Genomic DNA, 22992 nt, shown 5'->3' on the forward strand with positions numbered 1-22992 from the left:
CCGTTGTGTCTCCTTGTAGGAACAGAAGGTATTTGGCCTTGTTTCTCTTTGTACCCACCTGTGTCTGGTAGCAAGGTAGAGGTACAATTACAATACAATACAATTTAGCCTAAAGCCGTGTTTACTCTGTGGTTGTACAACAGTGTCCTTATATTTTATTCATAAGCATATTATGTTTTTCCTACAAAGCAGTTATTGGTATTATGACAGACCGATAAATTGGACTGTTATTAAAAATTGGATAGCAGCCAGTCAGTGTCATCTGGTACGATGGACATGATGCACTTGGTTTATTATTATGGGTTTCACTGGAGAGTTTGTGTCCCACCATCTAAATACTGTTTCTGAGGCTTTTCCACCCTGACAAGAATACAATTCTGGGGGAAACACTGAATACTTGTAACTTTTTTGGCATCAGAGCGGTCAGATTCACAGATGAAACCCATATCAGTTGTACAAACCAAGAGTTGACACGGCCTTGAAACCAGTCTGATTGCTTTTTGCCCCCAGTTTGACTTGGTGTTGAGAATGACATGAAATACAATATACACTGCTATGAATGGAAAACACAATCTGCAGTCCATGTGACAGATTTTGCACAAACAGTACTATTTGTCTTGTGGGTGAACCTGTTTTACACATTTCATGCAAATGCAGGCCTATATAAACTCCAAGCAGTTGAAATGAAATACTCCACAAGGTGTAACCCGTTATTCTTTATTCGTTTAAACAAAAATAGAATGTAATAAAGTAATAAATTACTCTTCTCTGGAGTGGCTTCCTCCCGCTCTTACGATAACTGTCTCTTTGTCTTCAGACAAACTGTTGCCCCAAGTCAGCAGTCAATTCAGAGAGTGGATTTCAAAGGCCTCAACGCAGCTCAGAGAAAACACAATAAATATGGGTCAATTCCGCATATCACAGTCACTGTTTGTTTAGGCACTTCAGAAATTCCTTGTGAAAATATCCCTGTAATAAAGGTCTTAGTCCGCTAGGGGGAGCAGTCTGTCCAGGCGACGCGCTGGGCCGGAACGCTGCGTGTCTGGTTTCCCCTCTGTTGTCTTTGGTCGTCAAACTTTAATGGATATCTGACAGACGGGAACAAGAGTGAGTGTTAAGCAAACCTTGGATGAGGTGATACCACACACAGTGAGTCCTGCTCGGTTATTAGATGAGTGTGGAGACAGAAACACTCGTAACTTCACTTTCAGTTCAGTCAAATTCATGACGTGGGAATCATGCCGCATTATGTTGAAGAAATCGAGAATCAAAGGTTCACCGTTTGATTTTCAGTTTACATTTTGAATTTTATTTACACACAAACATACATGCACACACACAAATATTAAAAAGTGGACAAGGTAGTTTATAGGGAACTAAAAGAATGACAAATACTATCCACTTTCAATTCCTCACTTTCATACGCACAACCACACACACTCACATTGCATCTACATCCCAACACCACACACAGACCTTTCAACCAGCACCAAATATTTGAGTTACAACTAACTGACCATACACACCCACACAAACTTCTTCAGAACTGATGCGTTAGTCCTTTATGTTAGCAAAGGTTTCAACATCATTGGCCAGAGTCAGCTGTTCAAACGCAATGCAATTTGCCAATCATTGCTGGGAAGTTTGGTCATGTCCACCACAGAAACCGTTCCTGACAGTTTTAGTAACATGAGGATCCAACGAGAAAAAAGAAACCCATATTTTGTGCTGATAATGAAAAATGGGTTTGTTTCCAACAGCTGCTACTATCAGCATACAGCACTTAGTACAACGCTCAAACACTTAGCAGAATGTACCTCAACACAGCCAAAGGGCTCCATGCTGACTTTTTATGATCAGAGACTACCAACTGTACTACTGTTACTTTCTCCATTTTCAATACAGAACAACTATAATAGTGTGGAATAGTATGAACATGGCCTTTGGAGGGCTTTGCCAAAACTTGTAATTTGTGTCAGCATTTTCGGTCAACCATAATTTCATAATAGCTGTGAATGCCTTTATCTCTGTCCTGAATCAAAATGTTCTAAAAAGGTCAAATCTCCAGCAACACTTGTAGTATAAAGAACAACTTTATTGTTAGACCAACGCGTTTTGGCTTGTGGCCTTCATCAGGGTCAAAATGTTGGCAGTCATTGTGTGTTTTATCTACTCAGACAGATGACATTGCACTGTCGTATGGAGTTTGGTGCCACCTGAGTTCAAATGGCATTGTTCTCACCTGGCCAAACGAGCTGAACTCAAGGAGTCAAATGAACTGCTCCAAACATGCTTGGTGTGAACGTGCTCTAAGAGTCTTACTAGAGCGGGATAAAAATGACAGGTTGAGAGGGGATACCAGAGTGCCGTATGCAAAAGTTAAAAAACGTGTGCAAAAGTAAAAAAAACATGTCTTTCCATTATAACTGAGATACCCCTGATGAAGACATGAATGCCAAAACATATACTGTAGGTACACATAGAGAAATCAAGGCCTTTTCAATGTTTGCACACAAAAGAAGAGTGCCTTGGCTTCATTTTTGGATCTTGCATAATACAAATCAATGAGACATCTCCTGTTTGAGAACGTATGGGCTGACAAAGCAGCTTCATGTTTTGTCATTTTGTAGGAATGCTAGGCTGGGTAGTCAAGAGACGGAGGTGACAGCTTTCTCACTCTCTTTTTTTATTTTGCCCTTATGCTATTGTGCATACACACACACACACACACACACACACACACACACACACACACACACAAGTGAACACACAAAGTCTGACAGATACACACACACACTCAGATCGCACCTCGCTCAGTAGAACCCAGACGTCAGAGTCGGAGTGAACCACAAGGCGTAGAGCTGAGATCGGCTGCAGCGCTGCCTCAATCTGACCCTCAGCTACCCCGTCCTGAAACACACCTGAAACACACACATACATACATTTTTGGAGCATGAAAAAGGATAATTTACAGATTTACTGAATATTGGCACAAAATATCAGCTATCGGCAGCTTCAATTAAAAAATAATGGTATCGGCTTTCAAAAACCTATATCGGTCTAATGTTAGTTAGTAGTTAGTCATTGGTGGTGAGTGACGTTCTCCCATTTTATCAGCCATGATGTTATTCCAGGCCTTATCTCTCTCCCTTTACAACCAATGCTATCAAAGAGTCAGACAGGCCTGTGGATGTGTGTGTGTAATAATAAACATATTCATTTATACTTGTGTGGAATCTGATCAAAGTGTCTCATTAGTTCAGTTCAGGTTAAAGTCTTCCCATAGACAACCAGTGTAGTATTGATCAATTCTACAGTAAATATATTATCAATCAAACTGCATCATATCCATCACATTGGTCTATCAGTCATTGATCTAACCCTAGAGTACCTAAACACACAATAATATTTCTAGTATTCTATAGTCTTACCCAATTTCTCTATTGGGATAACTAAAACGTCATCTTATCTCTTGAACTATTTGGTGCTTCAGTGTGTGTGTGGGTGTGTGTGTGTGTGTGTGTGGGTGTGGGTGTGTGTTGATGACAGGCATGGTTACAGCATGTGTCACAGAAGTGGGAGAGTGACTGACTGATAGTACAGTATAGTGTATTTACCGACAATGATGAAGCCGTTATCAGAGCCTTTGTAGCGAGGAGACGAGCCAGCCACCAGTTTGTCTCGCTCCGACGCCTGAGGGAAGAGAACGACAGACAACAACATCATTTATTTATTGAACATCAACACACACTATAAACTATTGGTGGCTCCTGTCCAAAAAACATTGGTATTGGTATCGGCCTTCAAAACCCCATATCGGTGTAACCCTAATCAGTTATGCGAGTCACTGCTCATGCGGTTCTTCCACTCAGACAGAAAGCTGCAGGATGCAACACAAACCCGTGGACGTCATCTCCTGAAAAGTTGATGCTCTGAAGATCTGAAGAGAAAAACGGGGCTTTTATTCCAGGAGGCTGATGCCGTGCGCTTTTACCGCCTCTCCCTGACCTTGCTGCTATCAACTGATTGTGAGGTTAGGCTGAAATAAGAATGCGACTTCCCACTGAAACTTAGTGAATATGATCCGACAGATTGCAGCGGCGTGGTAAAGCACAATCATTAACTGCTATCGCAAAGCTGTTATGGTTTGCCTTCACTTTTAAGTTCCAAGGTCTAGCTCGGTGTCAAACATAACCGATATGACACACTGACTGAAGATGTTTTTTCCCATATGAATATGCGGACAAGCGGAGTAAAAAAAACAGTAAATTCAGCTTATTTTGGCTCATAAATCACCAATATGTATTTCAATATTGTAAGTCCATAGCATCGTTTTGTGAAATCAGGACCTAAATATCTTGTTGATATCAGTTCAAAACAGTTTCCACAGCTGGTTTGACAAAAAGTGACACAAACTACTTATTGGCATGAAGGTAAAACACATTACAATCGTGTGTTTCTGAAAAAAATCTTTCATTTCAGGTAGTGAATTAGTTCCACTATGGACAGTATTGTGCAGATGAAGAGCTTCAACTTCATTCACTCTTTCCTCTGTTTCTCACCTCTGTGGTTAAGCCTACAGACTGGACTCGGCATTAACACGGCTGTGTAACGTGGTTTCCCCCTTATCTTCCACGCAGCGATTCCGTGTCTGTCTAGCTTTACTCTAAGGTCACCTGCGGCATGACCACTTTTCCCCTTCGGTGTGACGGGGAGTGTCAGGTTGACACACACACACACACACACACACGCAGAGCCAGCGGCAGGCAGTTGCAGTGATAGTAGATAGCTTGTGGTGGGTGTTTCCTGTTGCCTTGCCACTCTTTCCCAAGGCTTCAACACCTGAGACGGAAACCAAGATCTGCTCAACGGCAGTCATGGAACTAAAGAACACAACCCCCCCCCCACACACACACACACACACACACACACACACACACAGGCAAGTTACTCACATTGCTGGACAGCACTTCCACTGTGGTGTTGTAGAATTTATCTCCGTTAGTCTCAATATTTCCACTGCGGAACAGGTACCTACAATATAGAAGACAGATATGGGTTGATGAATTCGATGCAATATTTTTTAATTGAAGCTGCCAACAGCCACAGATATCTTTACATGTGAAAGTATTCAGTGTTGGAGGGCTTTCTGTTCTGACTGTGGATAATCTGGCTAATTTGTAACAATTGAACACTTCGGTGTGTTGGCCTAAGGAGCGGTGATTGTACAAAAAAGCAGGTAAACAGGTATGTGAGTGGCAGCCCTTCAGTCGTGGGAACGCAGCTCTTTAATGCCAGAGGGTGGAACGAGCTGGAGTGGAGAGAACACTTGTATTGACAGACATTCACGCAAATTCAAGCACTGACACACACACACACACACCTCACGGCATCCTGTTACTACCTGCTGCCAACCACTCAGCACTGAACCAAACAGCTAATTAGCAAGGGATGAGAAACCTCATGGTATCTCCTAATTACGTTTCAGTGTGAATGATCGTGTGTGTGTGTGTGTGTGTGTGTATGTGTGTGTGTGTGTGTGTTTATTCACATCTAAAAGCAGTAGCTACCCATGACAATACATGTGACCTAGCCCATATCAAGTGATCTTATGAAATAGATTTCTTTTGTTGCAGCTGTTCTTGAATTGTTCTCATATTCCATACTGACAGGTGATGAATATTTGTATTGTGTGTGCATGTGTGTGTCTCTATACATGTAACCCTATGGAATCTCTTAAGATAAGCATTGTTCAAATAAAGATTCAGTCACTGCTATATGTATGTACCTTTGACCTGAATGCAAATGGAGTTCCGCCCGTCTGTCACCATCTTTACATTTTTTGTCTATCTCTATGTTTTTGTTTTGTTTTTTTCCCCTCTGACAGAGGTGTTGGTCGCACTGCTCACACTGCAGATAAGGGATGCACTGAAGTTTCACTATGGCTGTTTGTACACTGCAAAAAGTCTGAAAATGTCACTGAATTTCCTGAATCAAGTGATATGATCTTGATACTAGTGGAGTGATGCGCCTTATCGTCACTTGTTTCTAGAGAATTCTTTAAATCGCAAATGTCAGCAAATGTTTTCACTTTGTTTAAGGAAAACAAGATTTTACAATATCAGATTAAATGAATTGTTAAGATGGGTCAGGGATGTATTAGAGGGTAAATCTATCTATCTATCTATCTATCTATCTATCTATCTATCTATCTATCTATCTATTTAAATTAATATTACACACCATAGTAAGTAGCATGAAACTGGTGTGATGAGAAGGGAAAAAGCATGATGAAGTAATGCTTTTTTGAAAATATAATTGATTTTTGTTAATATTAGTGGTTGGGTGCCATATGATGATCACTGACTGAAGGTCATAGTTTACTTGCCTTTTTATTTACCACTAGATTACTGTCCATATGTCAGTTTTGACAACTGGCCCCCTTTGAAAAAGGAAAGAATCAAGCACACCGATATCTTGCTTTTAAGTGGTGTGAAAACCTTGTAACTCAAATTTTGGTGTTGCTGCTTGAATTGCAACTTACGTGGTTCCATGTATGTGATATTCATGACTATAAGGCTCATGTAACCCAATTCAAAAACCCACTGTCCTCTGAAAATGTAAACATTTTTCTCTTCTCCTGAAGTTTTCACTCGGCAACCACAATCAGTGCATAGCCTTCATTCCTCTGAAAACCTGGAAAAGGCCCAGCTGTGTCAACTTTTTTTCAAAAACGATTCAAACTGACCCTTCAACGTGGATGGGCTGGGGGAAGCGGATGAGGACGTGGTCGCCCTGGACGGGTGTTAGTGCCCAAAAGAAGTCCTGGCCTCGGTAAGCTCTGTCCAGGCTGTGCTGCTGGTAATGCTTCAGGCTGCTGCTCACCTCTGCAGCCGGGTTACTGTGGGCCTGGTACAGACTCTGCTTCCCAAAGTCCTTATCCTGGTGGGGAGGGAAGACACACACACACACACACACACACACGCACACTGTTTGTCATACCGCAAGCCTGTACAAAAACAACTTTGGCCACCTTTCCACCTGCATTAAAGCTGCATCGTAGGATGCAGGCTAACAGGTTTCAGAAAACCCAAAAATAGATTTTAACTATCACAAACCCAAAAAAAGATTTTAACTATCACAAACAGGAGAGATGTGGGCGGAAATCTGCGTTCTGGTGAGGGAAACAGAAATCTGAATTCAGTGTGTTTATCAGAGATGCATATAAATGCCAGGTGTAACTGTAATTAATCTGAATCATATCTAGAAACATGGATATGTGCTGCATGTTAATGCCAGGTGGAAAGGAGGCCATTATAACACAATCAAGACATCTGACAGTTGGCCAGGAAAGTAGAATCAAAGCAAGAGGGTGGAAGAGAGGTAAAAAGAAAGACAGAAGGTGAAACCATGAAGGTTGCTACATCAACCCAAACAAGCACTTAAGTTTCACAATAGGCAAGGCAAGGCAAATTTATTTATATAGCACATTTCATACCCGAAGGCAACCCAAAGTGCTTTACAGAGTACACAGGCACAAGCACAATGATAAATGATAAAAACAATAAAAGCAAGCAAGCAAAAGCACATAGAATAAAAACAATAAAAGCAAACAGGCAAAAGTACACAGAATAAAAAAAAAACCAATAAAACAAACCAACAAATAAATTTGATTTAAAAGAAAATTAATTAAAAGCAATGGCAAACAGGTAGGTCTTTAGCTTGGATTTGAAAGTAGTCAGCATTGTCTCAAGTCTTAGCTCTACTGGCAATTTGTTCCACATGTGAGCAGCAGGGAAGCTAAAGGCAGCTTCACCATGTTTAGTTTTGACTCTGGGAACAGCCAGTAATCCAGAACCAGCTGACCTGAGAGGTCTGCAAGGTTCATACTGGGTCAGGAGATCTGATAAGTATCTTGGACCTAATATAAACCGTTCAGTGATTTATGGACAAGCAATAGAATTTTGAAATTGATTCTGTGAGAAACTGGTAGCCAATATAGTGATCTGAGAACTGGAGTTATATGCTGAGCTTTTTTGGTCCTTGTTACAATCCTGGCAGCAGCATTCTGGATCAGCTGAAGCTGTCTGATTGCTGTCTTAGACAGACCTGTGAACAGTCCATTGCAGTAGTCTAGCCTGCTAGAGATAAAAGCATGCACAAGTTTCTCTAGGTCATGTTTTGACATCAAGTCTCTGATCCTTATGATATTTTTAAGGTGATAGAAGGCTGATTTTGATATTGATTTAATGTGACTACTGAATTTTAGGTCTGAATCCAGGATAACACAGAGGTTTCTAGCTTGATTTTTACTCTTCAAGGACAGACTATTAAGGTGAGCACAGACTTTAAGTCTTTCTTCTTTGGCCCCAAAAACAATGACTTCAGTTTTGTCCTCATGTAACTGGAGAAAATTTTGGAACATCCAGCTACTAATTTGTTTAAGTCTATTGAACTGTATTCGTTTGGTGACACAGCTATATATATTTGCGTGTCATCTGCGTACATGTGATATGAAACCTTAAAATTTTGAATAATTTCAGCTAGTGGGAGTATGTAAAGATTAAATAACAGAGGTCTGAGAACCGACCCGTGCGGAACTCCACACGTTGGGAGACGCTCTGATGTACAGCTACCGATTGATACAAAATAGTCTCTGTCTTGAAGGTAGGACTTGAACCAATTTAGGACCATGTTAGAGAGACCAAACTAGTGTTCAAGTCTTTCTATTAATATATTGTGATCAACCGTATCAAATGCAGCAGTAAGGTCCAATAACATGAGGACAGAGACTTTACCAGAATCTGTGTTGAGATTAATGTCATTCAGAACCTTGATAAGAGCAGTCTCGGTACTGTGATGGGGCCTAAATCCAGACTGGAAAATGTCAAGGTAGTTATTTACTGCCAGAAAGTTGCTGAGTTGTCTAAAGACAACTTTCTCAATAATTTTACTAATAAATGGCAGGTTTGATATGGGCCTGTAGTAGTTTAGTACAGATGCATCCAGATTAGCTTTTTTTAAAAGTGGCTTGATTACTGCAGTTTTCAGGGCTTTGGGGAAGACCCCTGAAAGCAGTGAACTGTTGACTATCTGTAATACATCTGTTGCCAGGCAACCAACTTAAAAAACACTGAAGGCAGCGAATCAAGGCAGCACGTGGAGGGTTTGAGATGTAAAACAATTTCTGCAAGAGTTGTGAGGTTTATGACATCAAAATGAGTCATCTTTACCAGATTAGTTCTAGTTGATTGCCGAGGCGTTATTTAATTTAAGTGAGGAAGCACTGATAGTTTGCCTAATCTTTTGAATTTTTTCTGTGAAAAGCAAAGTCATTACATGACTTTGTAGAATTGAATTCAGGAGGCATTGGTACTCGTGGGTTGGTGAGTTTATCCACAGTGGCAAACAGTGTGCGTGCATTATTATTCTCTGAATTAATGATCTGAGACAGGAATGATTGTCTTGCATTTTTCAGCTCTAAATAATATTTGTGGAGACTCTCTTTGTAGAGATCATAGTGAATTTGGAGTTTAGTTTTCCGCCATTTACGCTCAGCTTTTCGACACATTCTTTTTTTGGATTTTGGCCTGAGGGGCGTTCCTCCATGGTGCCTTTTGCTTACCAGAAGTGACTTTGACGCAATTTCATCAATGACATTTAAGATTTTAGAATTAAAATTGTCCAGAAGATCATCGACTGACGTTGACAGAGAGGAGGGTATCATGGAGATTGCCTGAGAAAATGCTACACTACTGTATTCACTGATATATCGCTTTTTGACTGTTTCAGACCTAGTGCAAGTGTCCACTATGACAGTCATATCAATATATCAATATGGTGTTATGGCACAGTAAAAATCATATTACTGTAAAACAGTTTTGGAAAGATGGACTCACCTTCAGATGCTGCATTTTCCCAGGCAGAGAGGAGTGTAGGCCTACATGCTGGAAGAGGGAGGGCTTGTACCTCTGCTTGAGCAGCGCCTTCTGTTTATTGCAGTCTTTCTGGATGGGGCAACACACCAGTATGAATATCACTACATGGCACAGAGCTGCGGGTGTTGTAGTCCAATAACCTGGAATGCATTATTAGATTGTGTACATTCTTCTAAAAAAGGGTTCTATATTGTACCAGAAAATGGTTCTTTAACCCCTTAAGAACATATGAAATGTCCTTAACCAGCAGTACTAATGGAACTTTTTAAGAACCACTCTAGGTTCTTTATTCTGGTTTACCAGGTTGAGAGGGTTCTTTGAGTCATTATGGTTTTATATGGAACCACTACCCTAACCCTGAAAGAAGGGTTATTTTATTTAGACTTTTTTGGATGTAGTCAAAGTAAGCTAGGTGTAATCGGTGCCATCATGTCTGCAAGCTACTTCACTCAGGTTACATTTTAAAGATAATACCAGTGTTTTTTTTTGTAGGTTTGTGCCAGTTTTCTAGGTTGTCCCTCTCCTTTCCATTCTTCCTGCTGGTGTCTGCACACAGTCAGCATAGTTGGAGATATCAGGCTTGTTTTCCTCCCTTCAGAAGAATTAATTTACTGCCATTCATTCTTGCACAGTATGAAAAACAACTTCCACAGAGCGAGGTAATCCATCACAGTAAATATGAAGCCTTCATTTGTTTGGTCAAAGTTTCTGCTCTTGTGTTATTCATTGTGCCTGACTTGAGTGTTTTCATAATCAGCGCTGCGTTACGTTCCGCTCTGCTTTCTGTCAGTCACCTGACACCAACAGGAAGAAATGGAAGTCTCCACCAGAAAATAATCCTCCAAAAACATGTCACCTCTAAAACTTTACTGTCACATCCATGTCTTTTGATTTAGTATGTCTTTGTTAGGCGGGACGACAGTTCATTTCAAGCTAGGTTTGACACTGTAAAGTTTGGATTTTGACTACAAGTCTAAATGACAACAGTCATAGTTAAATGTCAATTTTCTTCTTTGGCCCATAACACCCACACAATACCAACAAAGAGGTGGGGCTAAGTTAGAAAAACACACTCATCTGCTGCTTGTAGAGTCAACATCCAAACCACATAGTACATACCACACATTCATATGACATTTGAGAGCACTTTGAATTAATTTACAGAGCATTTACTTGAGCTACAAGCTCACCTTTTTTCTAAAATGGCGAAGAAATCATGAAATTAGAGCCAGATTGGGAAAAAATTTTTAGAGCAGAAACTTTACACATAATCGCATGACAAATCCTGTGGTTAGTTCTCACGTGTGTTTTTTCTGTCTGTCTGTCCAATTTCACCTCTTGGCAGAATGCCCTTCTGTGCCAGGCGACAGACAGTGTCTCAGACAATGACAGATGATGAAAAACCTGTCATTCTAGTTCACTGGCTTCCCTATCAATTACAGTAAACTGACAGCACCACCAGCCTTGACATTAACATGGGGAATGTTGGTGCACTTGTTCCCATTCTCTTTATTGGCAAAATAAAAAATGCCAAGGCATGGTGGAGGAGTCACTTTGCAAAAGGTCAAGAACGATCACCGTTGGAGACAATGCGGACAGCAGCAGAATAAGCTTCAATATCCTAGATCACCAACATTACAAGCAACCGATAGTAAGGAGGTCAAAGGTCAGGGAGGTCACTTAGTGCCCTTACAATATTCCTGTGACCATAGAATGATCATGTAAGAGCGAATGCTAGAAAAACAAATAGAATAAGAGCTGAGGAGAAAGACAGAATATATCAAATTTCCCTCAACCTGTCTCATCTACTTGTGCTTCAGTTAGTGAAGCGTTGGTGGATTTTTTTCCTTTAAGGTGGTTAGAAGATTTTCTGGGTTTAAGGTGGTTTAAGTTGCTTTAAAGGTTTTCTGGGTGCAATGTGGCTCACCGCATCTTTCTCGGGGTTGCAGACTTTCACCCACAGAATGTGATCTAACAGCCAGTCGATGGGTTTGTCTTTATGGAACATCAGGAAAAACTCGGCGATCATCGGGAGGTCGCGGGTACGAAACATCTTGCCTGGGGGATCACACACACACGCACACACACACAATATGAGCATTGTTCAAATACAGACACGTAAGCAGTCTTAATGCCACTAAGATATGAATCAGTATGTGGGTTTACTTACACACGCTCAAGTATGTGTGTATGCACCTATTTCAATGTGTTTATTTCATTCCCCCCACACACACACACCTATAAATCCAAGCTGGGAGAACTCCAGGAAGAGCCACTGGTTTGCAGCCTGCTGGGTGGCGTAGGACTTCATGGTGTTGTAGTAGTCTGCCTTTGCAACAATGTCATCCTCCAACTGGAAAACACACACATACATTCTATAGGAATCTATAGGATAGACCATTAAATCTTATCCCAACCTCTCCCCTTATATTTCCTCAGAATGCACCACAGAATGCGGGAGAACTGCAAGGAAATGCAAAGACAGCTGGTTATTTGTCACTGAATCATAAGTGATTTCTGCAATATTTCAGCCTCGTTCCTCACTCCTCCCTGATGTGTCATTTCTGGAGAAAAGATGACAAGCTAGTGAATGTTGAAAACCTGTGATAAATGGACAGAGTAGAGAGATGACAGACAGATAAAGACAGAGAAGACAAAGATAGAGTAGGGTATGGCTGAAATAATGAGATTTTGGCAGAGGGAAACGTGTGAGGAAATGAATGTGTGAGGAGCTATAAGGACTTGTAATGGTGAATTGGGTTGAGCGAGAAGAAATATATTATCACTGTAGGGCCCAAAAATACATACATACTGCATGTATTCATATCTTTGGCATGTTTTCATCTGTTCTACTGCTTTTGTACACCCTCATGATGCTTTTCATACATTATATTCATATATTTTGACTACATTCTAGTGTTGAATGGAATTGGCGGCGTTATGTTGGTCTGAACCTAAAACAGAGTAGACAGTTGTGGATTTAGAAATAACAGACATGATTAAAAAAAAAGACTGAATGTTAGCTAAATTGACAGCTATACAGGACAAGGCGACAGCAAGACAATGTCAAGTACACAAGTCAGACTAGAGAGCCTGACCTTTGACCCCTACCTGAACATAATATGTCCCTTTGTCCTGAGCGTAAAGCATGAGGAAGCTGAAGTCCAGATTCTGCTTGGTTCTCCATCTGAGGACAAGCATGGCGCACACACACACACACACACACACACACAGACACACACACACACACACACACACACACACACACACACACACACACACACACACACACACACGATGAATTCTCGCTATCTTCAATTTACTTAACCATTTGTTAACCAGGCTGGTCAATTATGATGAAATTCTTATTTACTTTCTCTTACTTCTTTTTTCGCTAAAAACCTTCCTTATGTACTTTGTCTATGCCAATTTCCTACTTTTTCTTCCTTCTTTTTAAAGAGAAGATGAAACTTGAATCTTATCTGAGGGGAAATTGGGTTGCTGCAGAAGCAAACAATAATAGGATGCAGAAAAATAAAATAGGATACAAATAAGAATAGAGCAAATAGGGGGTATTAAACATTACACAGCTGACAGTTACCACATTTCAAGAACATATTAAGTGGAAATGTAGGAATTTGTGAATGTACTTGACTCTGTCCTTGGAGTCTCCAAACGTCTCTTTGAGGCTGGTGAAGTTGGGGTAGTAATACTGTGAGGGGGAGACGACCTCCAGCAGCCCTGACAGCACCTCCCTGGGAAAACTACACAACAACAGCTAGTTAACTACAGAACTACAGCCCCCATGACCCATAGGGTTCCGCTGCAAAATGGAGAGGGCAAACACATGAAACCATGTTGCATTCATGTCACATGGGAAAGATGGTGGATACGAGCTTGTAAGCGAAAAGGCTGATTGGGAGCAACCAAAGTCTAAAGAGAACTGCAATCACGGCATCTTGACTGCGAAGTTTGAACGCGTGAACACTTCCAAGTCGTTGCTTTGAGCTGCCAAGTCGTTCCAACAGTTATTCCCATAGGATGTGAATGCAGCACAGGACACAGGGACATAAAGAGCTCGACAACAACCCCCAAGAAAAGGATGTGAAACAGAAAGTCTTTCGCGTTTTAAGGATAGTTGCAATTACACCTGATGTGTTTCATGTTATGTTATATACAGCAACATGCTGTGAAGCATTACAATGCTATGAAACATTTATGCACTATGTCATTTTTGCACGTTGGAGGCCCCAAACTGCTGCGTCAGGTAAATATTTGAATTTGAAGACTTCAAATACCCTGAAGTCCTGAAAGGTGATGTCAGTGAACTGCACACAGCACACTCATGTTTACCAAACAGACCGGTCTGTGATGCTTTTATACCAAAGGAAACCAAAGAGACAAGAGAGGAAAAATATCTAAGGTTTTTGACAAGAAGTGGAAATGTCTTCCTTTGAGGCGACTTGATACCTCGTATTTTTCTTTTTCTTTTAAAGATGCTTATAAAATGTGCATTTCCCAGTTTTGATTCATCACTTTCTGACACCAGACCCGACAACAGATTTTGGCAAATAGGGTGAATCTACAGCAGCTCAATTAGAGGGGATGGGATGCTCTTCTCTTTTGCAGCCCACTTTGTGATTAAGCCTGATAAGATGGATGGAATTTTACATTAAAAAAATCTTGCATAATGTAGCTTCAAACAACAAAACTTAACAACCAATACAGCTTTGTTTAAACTGAACTGACTTTTATATAGGCTCTTTGAGTTAAAAAGCCTAAAGCATGGACAGAAGAGGCCGGTTGCTATCAATACCCCCAGGTCACAGCTAACACAAAACCAAAGCCAGGCCACAGAAACAGAAATAATAGTGAAGCTGCCCCGCGGGAGGAAATCAAGAGAGCACTCACTTCTTCTTAATGGTTTCTGCTATGCTGTCCACATAGTTTGAGTCCGTCTGACATGATAGGGGGAGAGAAAAGAAAGAAAAAGTGAGGAAAATAGGGATATTGTAAAGTGGTAACCGGTATTACCTGTTGCCTATGCCAAACAGGAGTGAACTGAATGTTCTTGCAACAATGAACAGAATATGGAGACCTTATGGGGTGTGACGGCTTCATTGTGTACATCCCTCCAAGGCCTCGCCTCGTATGACCAGTTTCAAATGATATGAGGGCGATGTAGCCTCCTACCGTTTCTCCTCATCCTGTGTGTTATTTATTCATGGCCGGGGGGATGTTAGACTAACAAACATAATCTTTAAAACACACATGCAGTTTAACTGACAGTGTAACACCTTAGGCTGCTTGAAAAGGTCGCAAAAGCATTACTCACTCTATCGTACAACGTTGTCACTTTTCATGCATGTGTACTTCGATAATGTTGCATGTGCAAAATTACTCACTGAAAAGTTAGATCCGGGCCACAGAATGAGAAAATATGACCTAGGAACTAGTTTTCCCTGTTTTTAGATGTGTTCGGAGTACAATTCTAGACAAGTTTTTTGCCTGCTGGGCTGCCGGCAAGTGTTGAGTATTCATGATCCCATTTAAAGGTGTGTGCACTAAAAAGTGTTCTATCAAAGTGAAAAAGATCTGTATGCTGTCATCTGAGTATAACTGTTAAACCGGTATGATGTGTGTGTGTGTGCGTGTCCATTCAAGTGCATGCAAAATCGGCAAACCATTACCTCAATCTAACCCTAGTTTGTTTTGTCCTCATTTGGTGTGTGTAGCCTATTTATGCAGCTGCAAATCTGTGTGTGTGTGTGTGTGTGTGTGTGTTTGTGTAACCTCAGCGACGAAGACAATGATGATGAGGTCTTGCCGCTCGGAGGGAGTCAGGTTGTAGAGCAGAGAGCTCAGTGTGTTGACCAGGTAGCTCTGCTTCTGTCGCTTCACTGTAGGGACGCCCAGCACCAAGGATACTGTGGGAGGACACACACACACACACACACGCACACACACACACACACGCAATGATGAGACAGGAAACAAAGCGATGGTTGTCAGTGTGGTTTTATGAGCAGCAGGTGGCTCAACCTAAAGCTGAAGATTGCACCACCTGATTAACTTTATGAAAAGATTTGATGAATCAGTGAATACAACTACAGGGAGTGAAAAGTTAAGTAATGCTGATTTATTAGTGCTTGTTAGAGTTTCAGTGACAATTATTTGGTGTTGTGTTCACGCTGATGTGTGGTGTAATAGAGACACTGGCATAGTGTTGAAATACTCTAAATTAACACTGATGATTTGTCTGTGTACTATACATGACAGTTTCCTCAGTTAATAATTGCTGTATGCAAGATTGCATGAAAACTGAAATGTTAATGGAACTCCATCTGCTATGCATGTGAAAAGCTTTGTGGACTTATTGTCATAACCAAAGGGTAATAATTACATGTACGTGTGCATGTTTACATCGAAGGAAGTTTCTGTCCTTAACCTGGTTACTGCGGTAACTCAGTTTTGGGTCGATGCATGTAAACGTCATAACTGTCAAACGTCATAACTTGTAAGCTCATACTCTGATTATGAGAAACCTGGTTAAGATGCCTGGCTCACTCCCGTGTTAAACTGGTTACAGTGGCATGGAAACATCTGACTGGCTTATTCATGGCAACAGAGAGACTCAATCACAGGGTATCAAAGGTTCATGGAAACAGATTAACCTGAGTAAGACCTGACCCAGAGTATGACAAGTAGCCGGGTTACTATGTGCATGGAAACATAGCCAATGATGATGAAAGAAAACCTAGTGACTTTTACTGTTACAAGCTTGCCAGCTGAGAGCATCTTGGCAAACAATGTAATAAAATAAAATGACCAGTAATAGCTCACTACTGCAACTTAACAATTAGCGTTATTGCTAACACAGACTTAACAAGGCCTACTTACAATGAAAAAATCCAACAAACAAAATGCAAAAGTCAATCCATTTAATATAATAAAAAAATAATAATAAAATGACACAACGTGTCTCATCAGGAAACATGGGAACTTGAAAAAAATCTTCTACTAGCTAGACAAATGCTTCCACAAGTAATTTGAATTGTAGAGAGATGTGAAGTGATGGAAACAATCATCCAATAAAACTGCAGTGAACACAGCAGGAGCAGTAACTCCATCCATCAGCTGGTCTATAAAGTTTACTATCACAGGTAGGACATGGCAGTTCAAACAAGGACCTACTGAAAAAACTACAGGCTCTTAAACACATCAGCACATAGAGATGCTGGGCCTTCTGGCAGGCATAACAAGAAAACAACATGGATGAATAGTGCTGTGAAGTAAAGTAAAGAAGGGGAGCAGGGATATATATATATATATATATATATATATATCATATATCATATATCATCACTGTCGGGTGAAAACGTACATGAGGACATCCAATGGGTTTTGAAAGGGTTAGGAGATAGGAAATCTTCTCAACCCATATAAAACCATGTTTTTTATCCTTCAATTAAAGTTAAAACACAGCAATGTGTGTGTGTGTGTGTGTGTGTACTACATACCCCCATGGCGTCCCTGTCCCACGACTACGTTGGGTGTGAGGCTGTCTGGATGCTGTCTGAGGTGAGGCAGGTAGAGGTGAACGCTTGGCTGCAGGAACGTCCGCTGGCCTGAACTGAACATTGGCTGCCTTACTCTTTCTATCCACAGACAGAGACAGACAGGGTGAGGGGAAAGAAGTGAACAATAATAATAATAATAATAATAATAACAATAGCATAAACTTTAGTTGTATAGCACTTTTTAAAAAGTGAGTTTACAGTTTTACAGAACAGGGTGAAATGGTGAAATGGTGCTCTTTGCTCCTAATTATCGGGGGGCATTTTTTTGTCCGCTCATTTTTAATTTCACAGGTGTTTTATGAACTTTCAAGGGCATTTTTAAACTTTCAACTTTCTGTCCCTGGCACTCTAGTTGATCAAGCTTTCAGTAAACTAGGCAGGTCATAGTATCAAAATCTAGAAAGTGTTCCACACTCAAGAAACTAGGCTAAAGCAAAAAAAGCCTGTGCTTACTTTTCTGTGGGGTTTTTTTCAGTGCAGATAAAAGACATCATGTAAAGGCAAGTCTATCCAAAGCCAAAGTAGTAGAAGGAGTAGCAGTAATAGTAGTAAACTGGAAACGGTGTCATGCGTGGGGATAACAATTACAGACTGTGTGATGTGGTTTGGACTGTGCGATGCAGGAAGTGACATGCACACATTTCGCTGTCTGTCACATGCTTTCTGGGTCAAAGCTGTCTGATCCTTCTGGTTAAAATGCTTGGTAGACACTGAGGATGTCTGGTGCTCCATCCTCTCCACTGACCTGCGGAGATGTTTCTGGTGTAACTGGTATTGCTGGTGCCATTGGTGGGCTGGGTGATGTTGGGCGCTCTGGACGGGTTCCTCAGCTGCTCCAGGACCCTGCTGAGATCCATGCTCACCTCCTCTCCCTGTGCCTCGGCCGCCAGCAGACGCTGGTACAGGGCCTGCAGATCAGGATGCAGTGCTGAACCTGGTGGTAAACACAGAGAGCGAGACAGAGAGAGAAACAGAGATACATGGAGAGAGAGAAAGAGACAGAGAGAGAGAGAGAGAGACGAGTTGACACTGATGATAGAAGCACTGTTTTCAGTGTTTATTAGAAACAGACGCAGAGGCGGGCTTCTGATGGAGTTGCAAGGTGCTAACTAGTCACTTGCCATACTTGAGCCTAAGTGAGTCAAAACAAACCTGATTCCAGTCCCTGTAACTTTAGCTGAGCATGATGGACTTATCCATGCTCTTCTTCTCTGGTGTTCATAAGAAATAGCATCAGTCCAGACATGAGGAACTGCTGGCTATCAGATGTCAGCATTGTCTCCAAACCCTTGTGTTTTGGGGTTGTTCCCTGTAGCTGGTGTGGATTACGTTCTCACTTCTAACAAACCGCACCACAGTTCACTTGGAAGAGGACTGAGACTCGCATCTTCAGGCGTCTTATTTGGTGCCACCAGAGTTCAAATGGCATTGTTCTCACCTGGCCAAATGAACTGAACTAAAGGAGTCATATGAACTGCTCCAAACTTGGTGTGAATGTGCCCTTAGTGTCCCATGCTCTAAATGTTGTTTCAGAGTCTTGTCCACCCTGACAAGAATAAAATACTTGTTACACTTGTTAAAATACGTGTTAAACTGGTGGAGGATGCTGGGTGTGGACCGTTCTCAGTGCACTGCTGGGGGCAAACGACTTTAGCATGGCAGGGCATTTCAAATCTTCCAGCTATTGCATAACAAACGCCATAAACCTTAAATTTGCACTGAATGCGATGACATAATTAAAACCATCAGGAGGTAATGTACACACACATACTGATAAGCATGTAGGTGTTCACTATGGGACTACTCCACATATTTCCATGTTATTCAGTGTTACCATCTCATTGTATGTTATTCCATCGCACTGCTGGAGTTTCACCTCCCTCCACCTTACGACCCTTTGAACCAGACTTTCCAGTTACTGCCATCAGACTCCCTATAGACTCCTAGAGGGTTACGACCGACACAGTCAAGCATTCATTCACACCCTGTGCAGCCAATTTTTCATCTTCGGCCTCAGGGAATCTTTAAGGAAAGTCATCTCTGACCCGACTGCTGTTCTCTTGATGCCATCAGGAAGAAGGTATAGACTACCCAACTGTAAGCTGAACACATACAAGTTCTCCCTGGTACCACGGTCAATTAAAACTACTGAGGAACAAGCACTAAAGCACTAAATATGCACTTTATTTGCTGGATGACAGAATGAATGTGTTTGAGTGTGAAGGAGACTGCATGCACGGGTGATATATGACACATAGACCTTTTTATGAACCTGTATCTTTATGTAACTATTGTTGTCTTTAACTTTGTACTGTGGGCAGCACCGCTTTTTTTTTTGTCCAAGATAAATTTCCCTTCCAGGACTAATAAAGTTTATCTTATCTCAGTTTCGGCTATATTGTTTTTATTTGTTCTATTTGTTTTTTCACTTTGCACTTCACAGAAACACTTATTTATATTTTTCCCCTCACCCACCAGCTATTGTCCCCTTATCTTTTAAGCTTTGTATGCTGTGTAAATGTATTTAGCCTATGGGTGTGTTGTCTTTGAGTGTCATTGTTTAAGCCTGACTGCACACAACTTTCTCTTTGTAAGAGTACAGATTATATTGACCACGTATGCATGCTATTTCATCTATTTGTGCCATTGCAGAGAGTTAAATGCCATTAGGTGTAAAGGGGCCATAGAAAATGCTTTCCTGAACCCCCAGAGAGGCATAATCCATCCTTGGATAAAATTGGCAACTTTTTGGGCAACTCTGATGGACAATATCAGAGCAGGTTTGCCTCCTCCTCTAACCTTCTTCTGATTAAGTGCTCTGCCAAAACCTATAAACAAACTTAACCTATATAACTGCAACTCCGTGAAAAAAACGTGGGAGTGGCAGCACGCCAAAAACCAAACTAGTTGAGAAATTACTCAGAAAACATATGACACATATGGCACCTTTTTTTTTTGTAGTGCCGCCTCTGAAAAAGTGTTGGTGAATGCCAGCCTTTGTCTTAAGGTAAAATTATGCAACTGCCACCTGTTTATTGCGGACAAGCTAATTTGAATATCTGATATTTCCCTATAAGGTCAAACACCGACAAATACAACTTTTGAAAAGTAATAGTTACATCGTTTTTTTAAATTAACGTCAACGTTAAAGCAGATGGTTAATGAAACCCGTTAAGTCGTAGGTTAATAAATAAAAAAAAATACTGATAATGTGTTGTTAGATAGACAGTAGTTTAACGGCAAGTTTACACCGACTCCTTACCTTTTTCATTGGGAATCGACGTAATCCAAGTGAGAGAGAGGAAACATGCGAAAGCCAGAAGACATCCAAGTTTGACGGGGTGAAACCTCATTTCATTTCTAACCGTCTGTCCGTCCGTTGTCTCTGCCGACTCACCGGCGTCCCCGGCCAGTAGGTGGATGTGATGTGAGCGGCGAAGGTGAAGCGCAGGTAAAGTAAAGGTGTTGTTCAGTCCTCAGGCAGTTCAACGCCTGTTCCATTAATGCACGTCTCCCTTTACCTGCTTCCGCCTACTGCCGATTATAGGTGTGCATTCTCTCACTACGTCCGTTCATTTTAACATGCTGTCAAACTCTCAGCCGGCCAGGCACAGGTGCAATTCATGCGTAGCGAACAGCGCCATCTCCTGGTTCATTGAGAGAACGTTTTGTTTTGTCAGGACGTCAATTAAAACTGTTGCAGAGTTCAGCACAGGGCTGCACCAGTCATTCGTAAATCCGTTACTGAGTTTGTGTGTAAAGTCCTTACTAAGTTCTTACTAACTACTGCTTAGTTTCAAGCTAGCGACTTCCTTAGAAGGCGAATGTGTAAATAGGTTGCTAGGAAACCAAGGGCGGATATTTCATTTCACTGTTGGGGGGGACAATAAACAGAAAAATTTCTCAAGAGCAATTCCTGAAGGGACACCAAAGGTGCCGCCAAAAGTACTGTTGTATTAAATGTATATAGAGGTCCATTATGAAACATTTCCATAAGCACTTCATTCCTTTCTTATGAAGATTTTATCAGATTGCCTTTGATATTACTGGGGTCTTTTTACTTGGCGTTTCGGTGCACTGAAAAATGATCGGATGTCTGTTTTTCTTTTCTCTGCCATTTTAACTGACTGGCTGACAAATAGGCACACACACACACACACACACACACCCCACACACACACAGCATGCAGGTTATTTACAGTAGTAGGTGAGATGCAACACCCATTAACTGAACTAAAGCTAATATATGCCTAATTAGATTTAGTTTTCCCGAAAAAGCAGATCTCTAATGTTTTGCTGTCAATGTGTAAAAGTCCAGAACGCTATGAAGCCTGCCAGAAACTTACTTATATTTTAACATGTTTGTTGTAATTATGTCTTTTTTATTAATTAAGTCTTCATTTATTTCCAAAATTATGAACAAAATAACATAGTGGCAGCCATTTTACATGCAGTAAGAAAAAAAGAATATACTTAGAACCTAATTACGTAGGGTAAGTTAATCTTAAATATTATATTATAGAAATATTACTGTTACCATCTACAAAAGATAAAGTATTTTGGTATGAAAACCGGCATTTTAATTTAACCAAGTATCCTGTATCATAAATACATGTCTGGCATTTGTAACAAACCAAACCGCTTGAAAATCGGTCGAAAATTCAGTGAGTTATGATGATTTTAATTGTGGATAGACCTCCTGCCTCCATACACATACATGCATTAGGAGACGCGGCTCCGTACCAACACGCTAACGCACAAGATTCAACCGCGAGGTAATGGAGCCAACAAAATGTAGTCTGGTTACAATTGTGAATGTGTTTTATTCTATTGAGTGGTAGAAGTAAAGAAAAATGTCTGACACATCCTTTGTTTTAAGTTAACCTTTGCGAAGCAGCTACTTACTGGAGGTCAGCCACCACTGACACACTTCCAGAGATCCTCCACAGACACTCGTACCGAGGGCTAATGTGTGTGTGGGGGGGTTCGGGGAGGCAGGTAGGCAGTGGACCAAACCACTGTGAGGCGTATGAGGGGGGAACGCAATCTTTCGAAACTTAAAAACGCATTGTTTTGCGTCTATAATTAGCACAAGTGCTTTCAATGCATATTATTATATTATTTAAAATTATATAGTTATGTTTACAATGATATATTGAGGGGGACAACTCTCTGTTAGTCCCAGGAAGGGGGGGTCCGGACCCCCCTGTCCCCCCCGTAATTTCCGCCCCTGTAGGAAACATCCGCAGCTGCGTCCAATCAAAAAGCAATCAACAATGTAAACAAGGAAGTCGCCGCGGCATCACGAGATCATCATTCAGAGGAAAATCGAAGGCATCTCTATCAGAAAGCCCCTTGGGAAATTCTATCATGCTTGTTGCTGGAACATGAGCCTTACTGGTCAACACACACGCACACACACGGCACAGCAAAAGCAGAAACGGGGAAAACCACTGAGAAAGAAAGTACACAGT

The 22992-nt window shown here is 41.1% G+C and overlaps 1 protein-coding gene across 2 annotated transcripts; it reads right to left on the bottom strand.

Annotated features, from left to right (window-relative positions):
- Window positions 1-703: 703 nt before the first annotated feature.
- LOC139922949 (alpha-1,3-mannosyl-glycoprotein 4-beta-N-acetylglucosaminyltransferase B) lies at window positions 704-22461 on the bottom strand. Of its 2 annotated transcripts, none has more exons than XM_078289241.1 (15): window positions 22424-22461; window positions 18264-18452; window positions 17459-17596; window positions 15732-15865; window positions 14850-14896; window positions 13589-13702; window positions 13050-13125; window positions 12177-12291; window positions 11866-11996; window positions 9900-10007; window positions 6749-6942; window positions 4956-5034; window positions 3618-3693; window positions 2809-2921; window positions 704-1088 (listed from the first exon to the last, which is right to left on the bottom strand). In XM_078289241.1, the coding sequence occupies exons 2-15, from the start codon at window positions 18373-18375 to the stop codon at window positions 1071-1073; spliced, it is 1455 nt and encodes a 484-aa protein (XP_078145367.1). In that variant the 5' UTR covers window positions 18376-18452; window positions 22424-22461; the 3' UTR covers window positions 704-1070. The 2 variants fall into 2 exon arrangements, with proteins under 2 accessions (XP_078145367.1, XP_071769703.2); XM_071913602.2 differs by lacking the exon at window positions 22424-22461 and adding an exon at window positions 20781-21081.
- Window positions 22462-22992: the final 531 nt, after the last annotated feature.

Source organism: Centroberyx gerrardi, chromosome 16 (assembly GCF_048128805.1).
Source record: "Centroberyx gerrardi isolate f3 chromosome 16, fCenGer3.hap1.cur.20231027, whole genome shotgun sequence".
Classification (NCBI taxonomy): Eukaryota; Metazoa; Chordata; class Actinopteri; order Beryciformes; family Berycidae; genus Centroberyx; species Centroberyx gerrardi.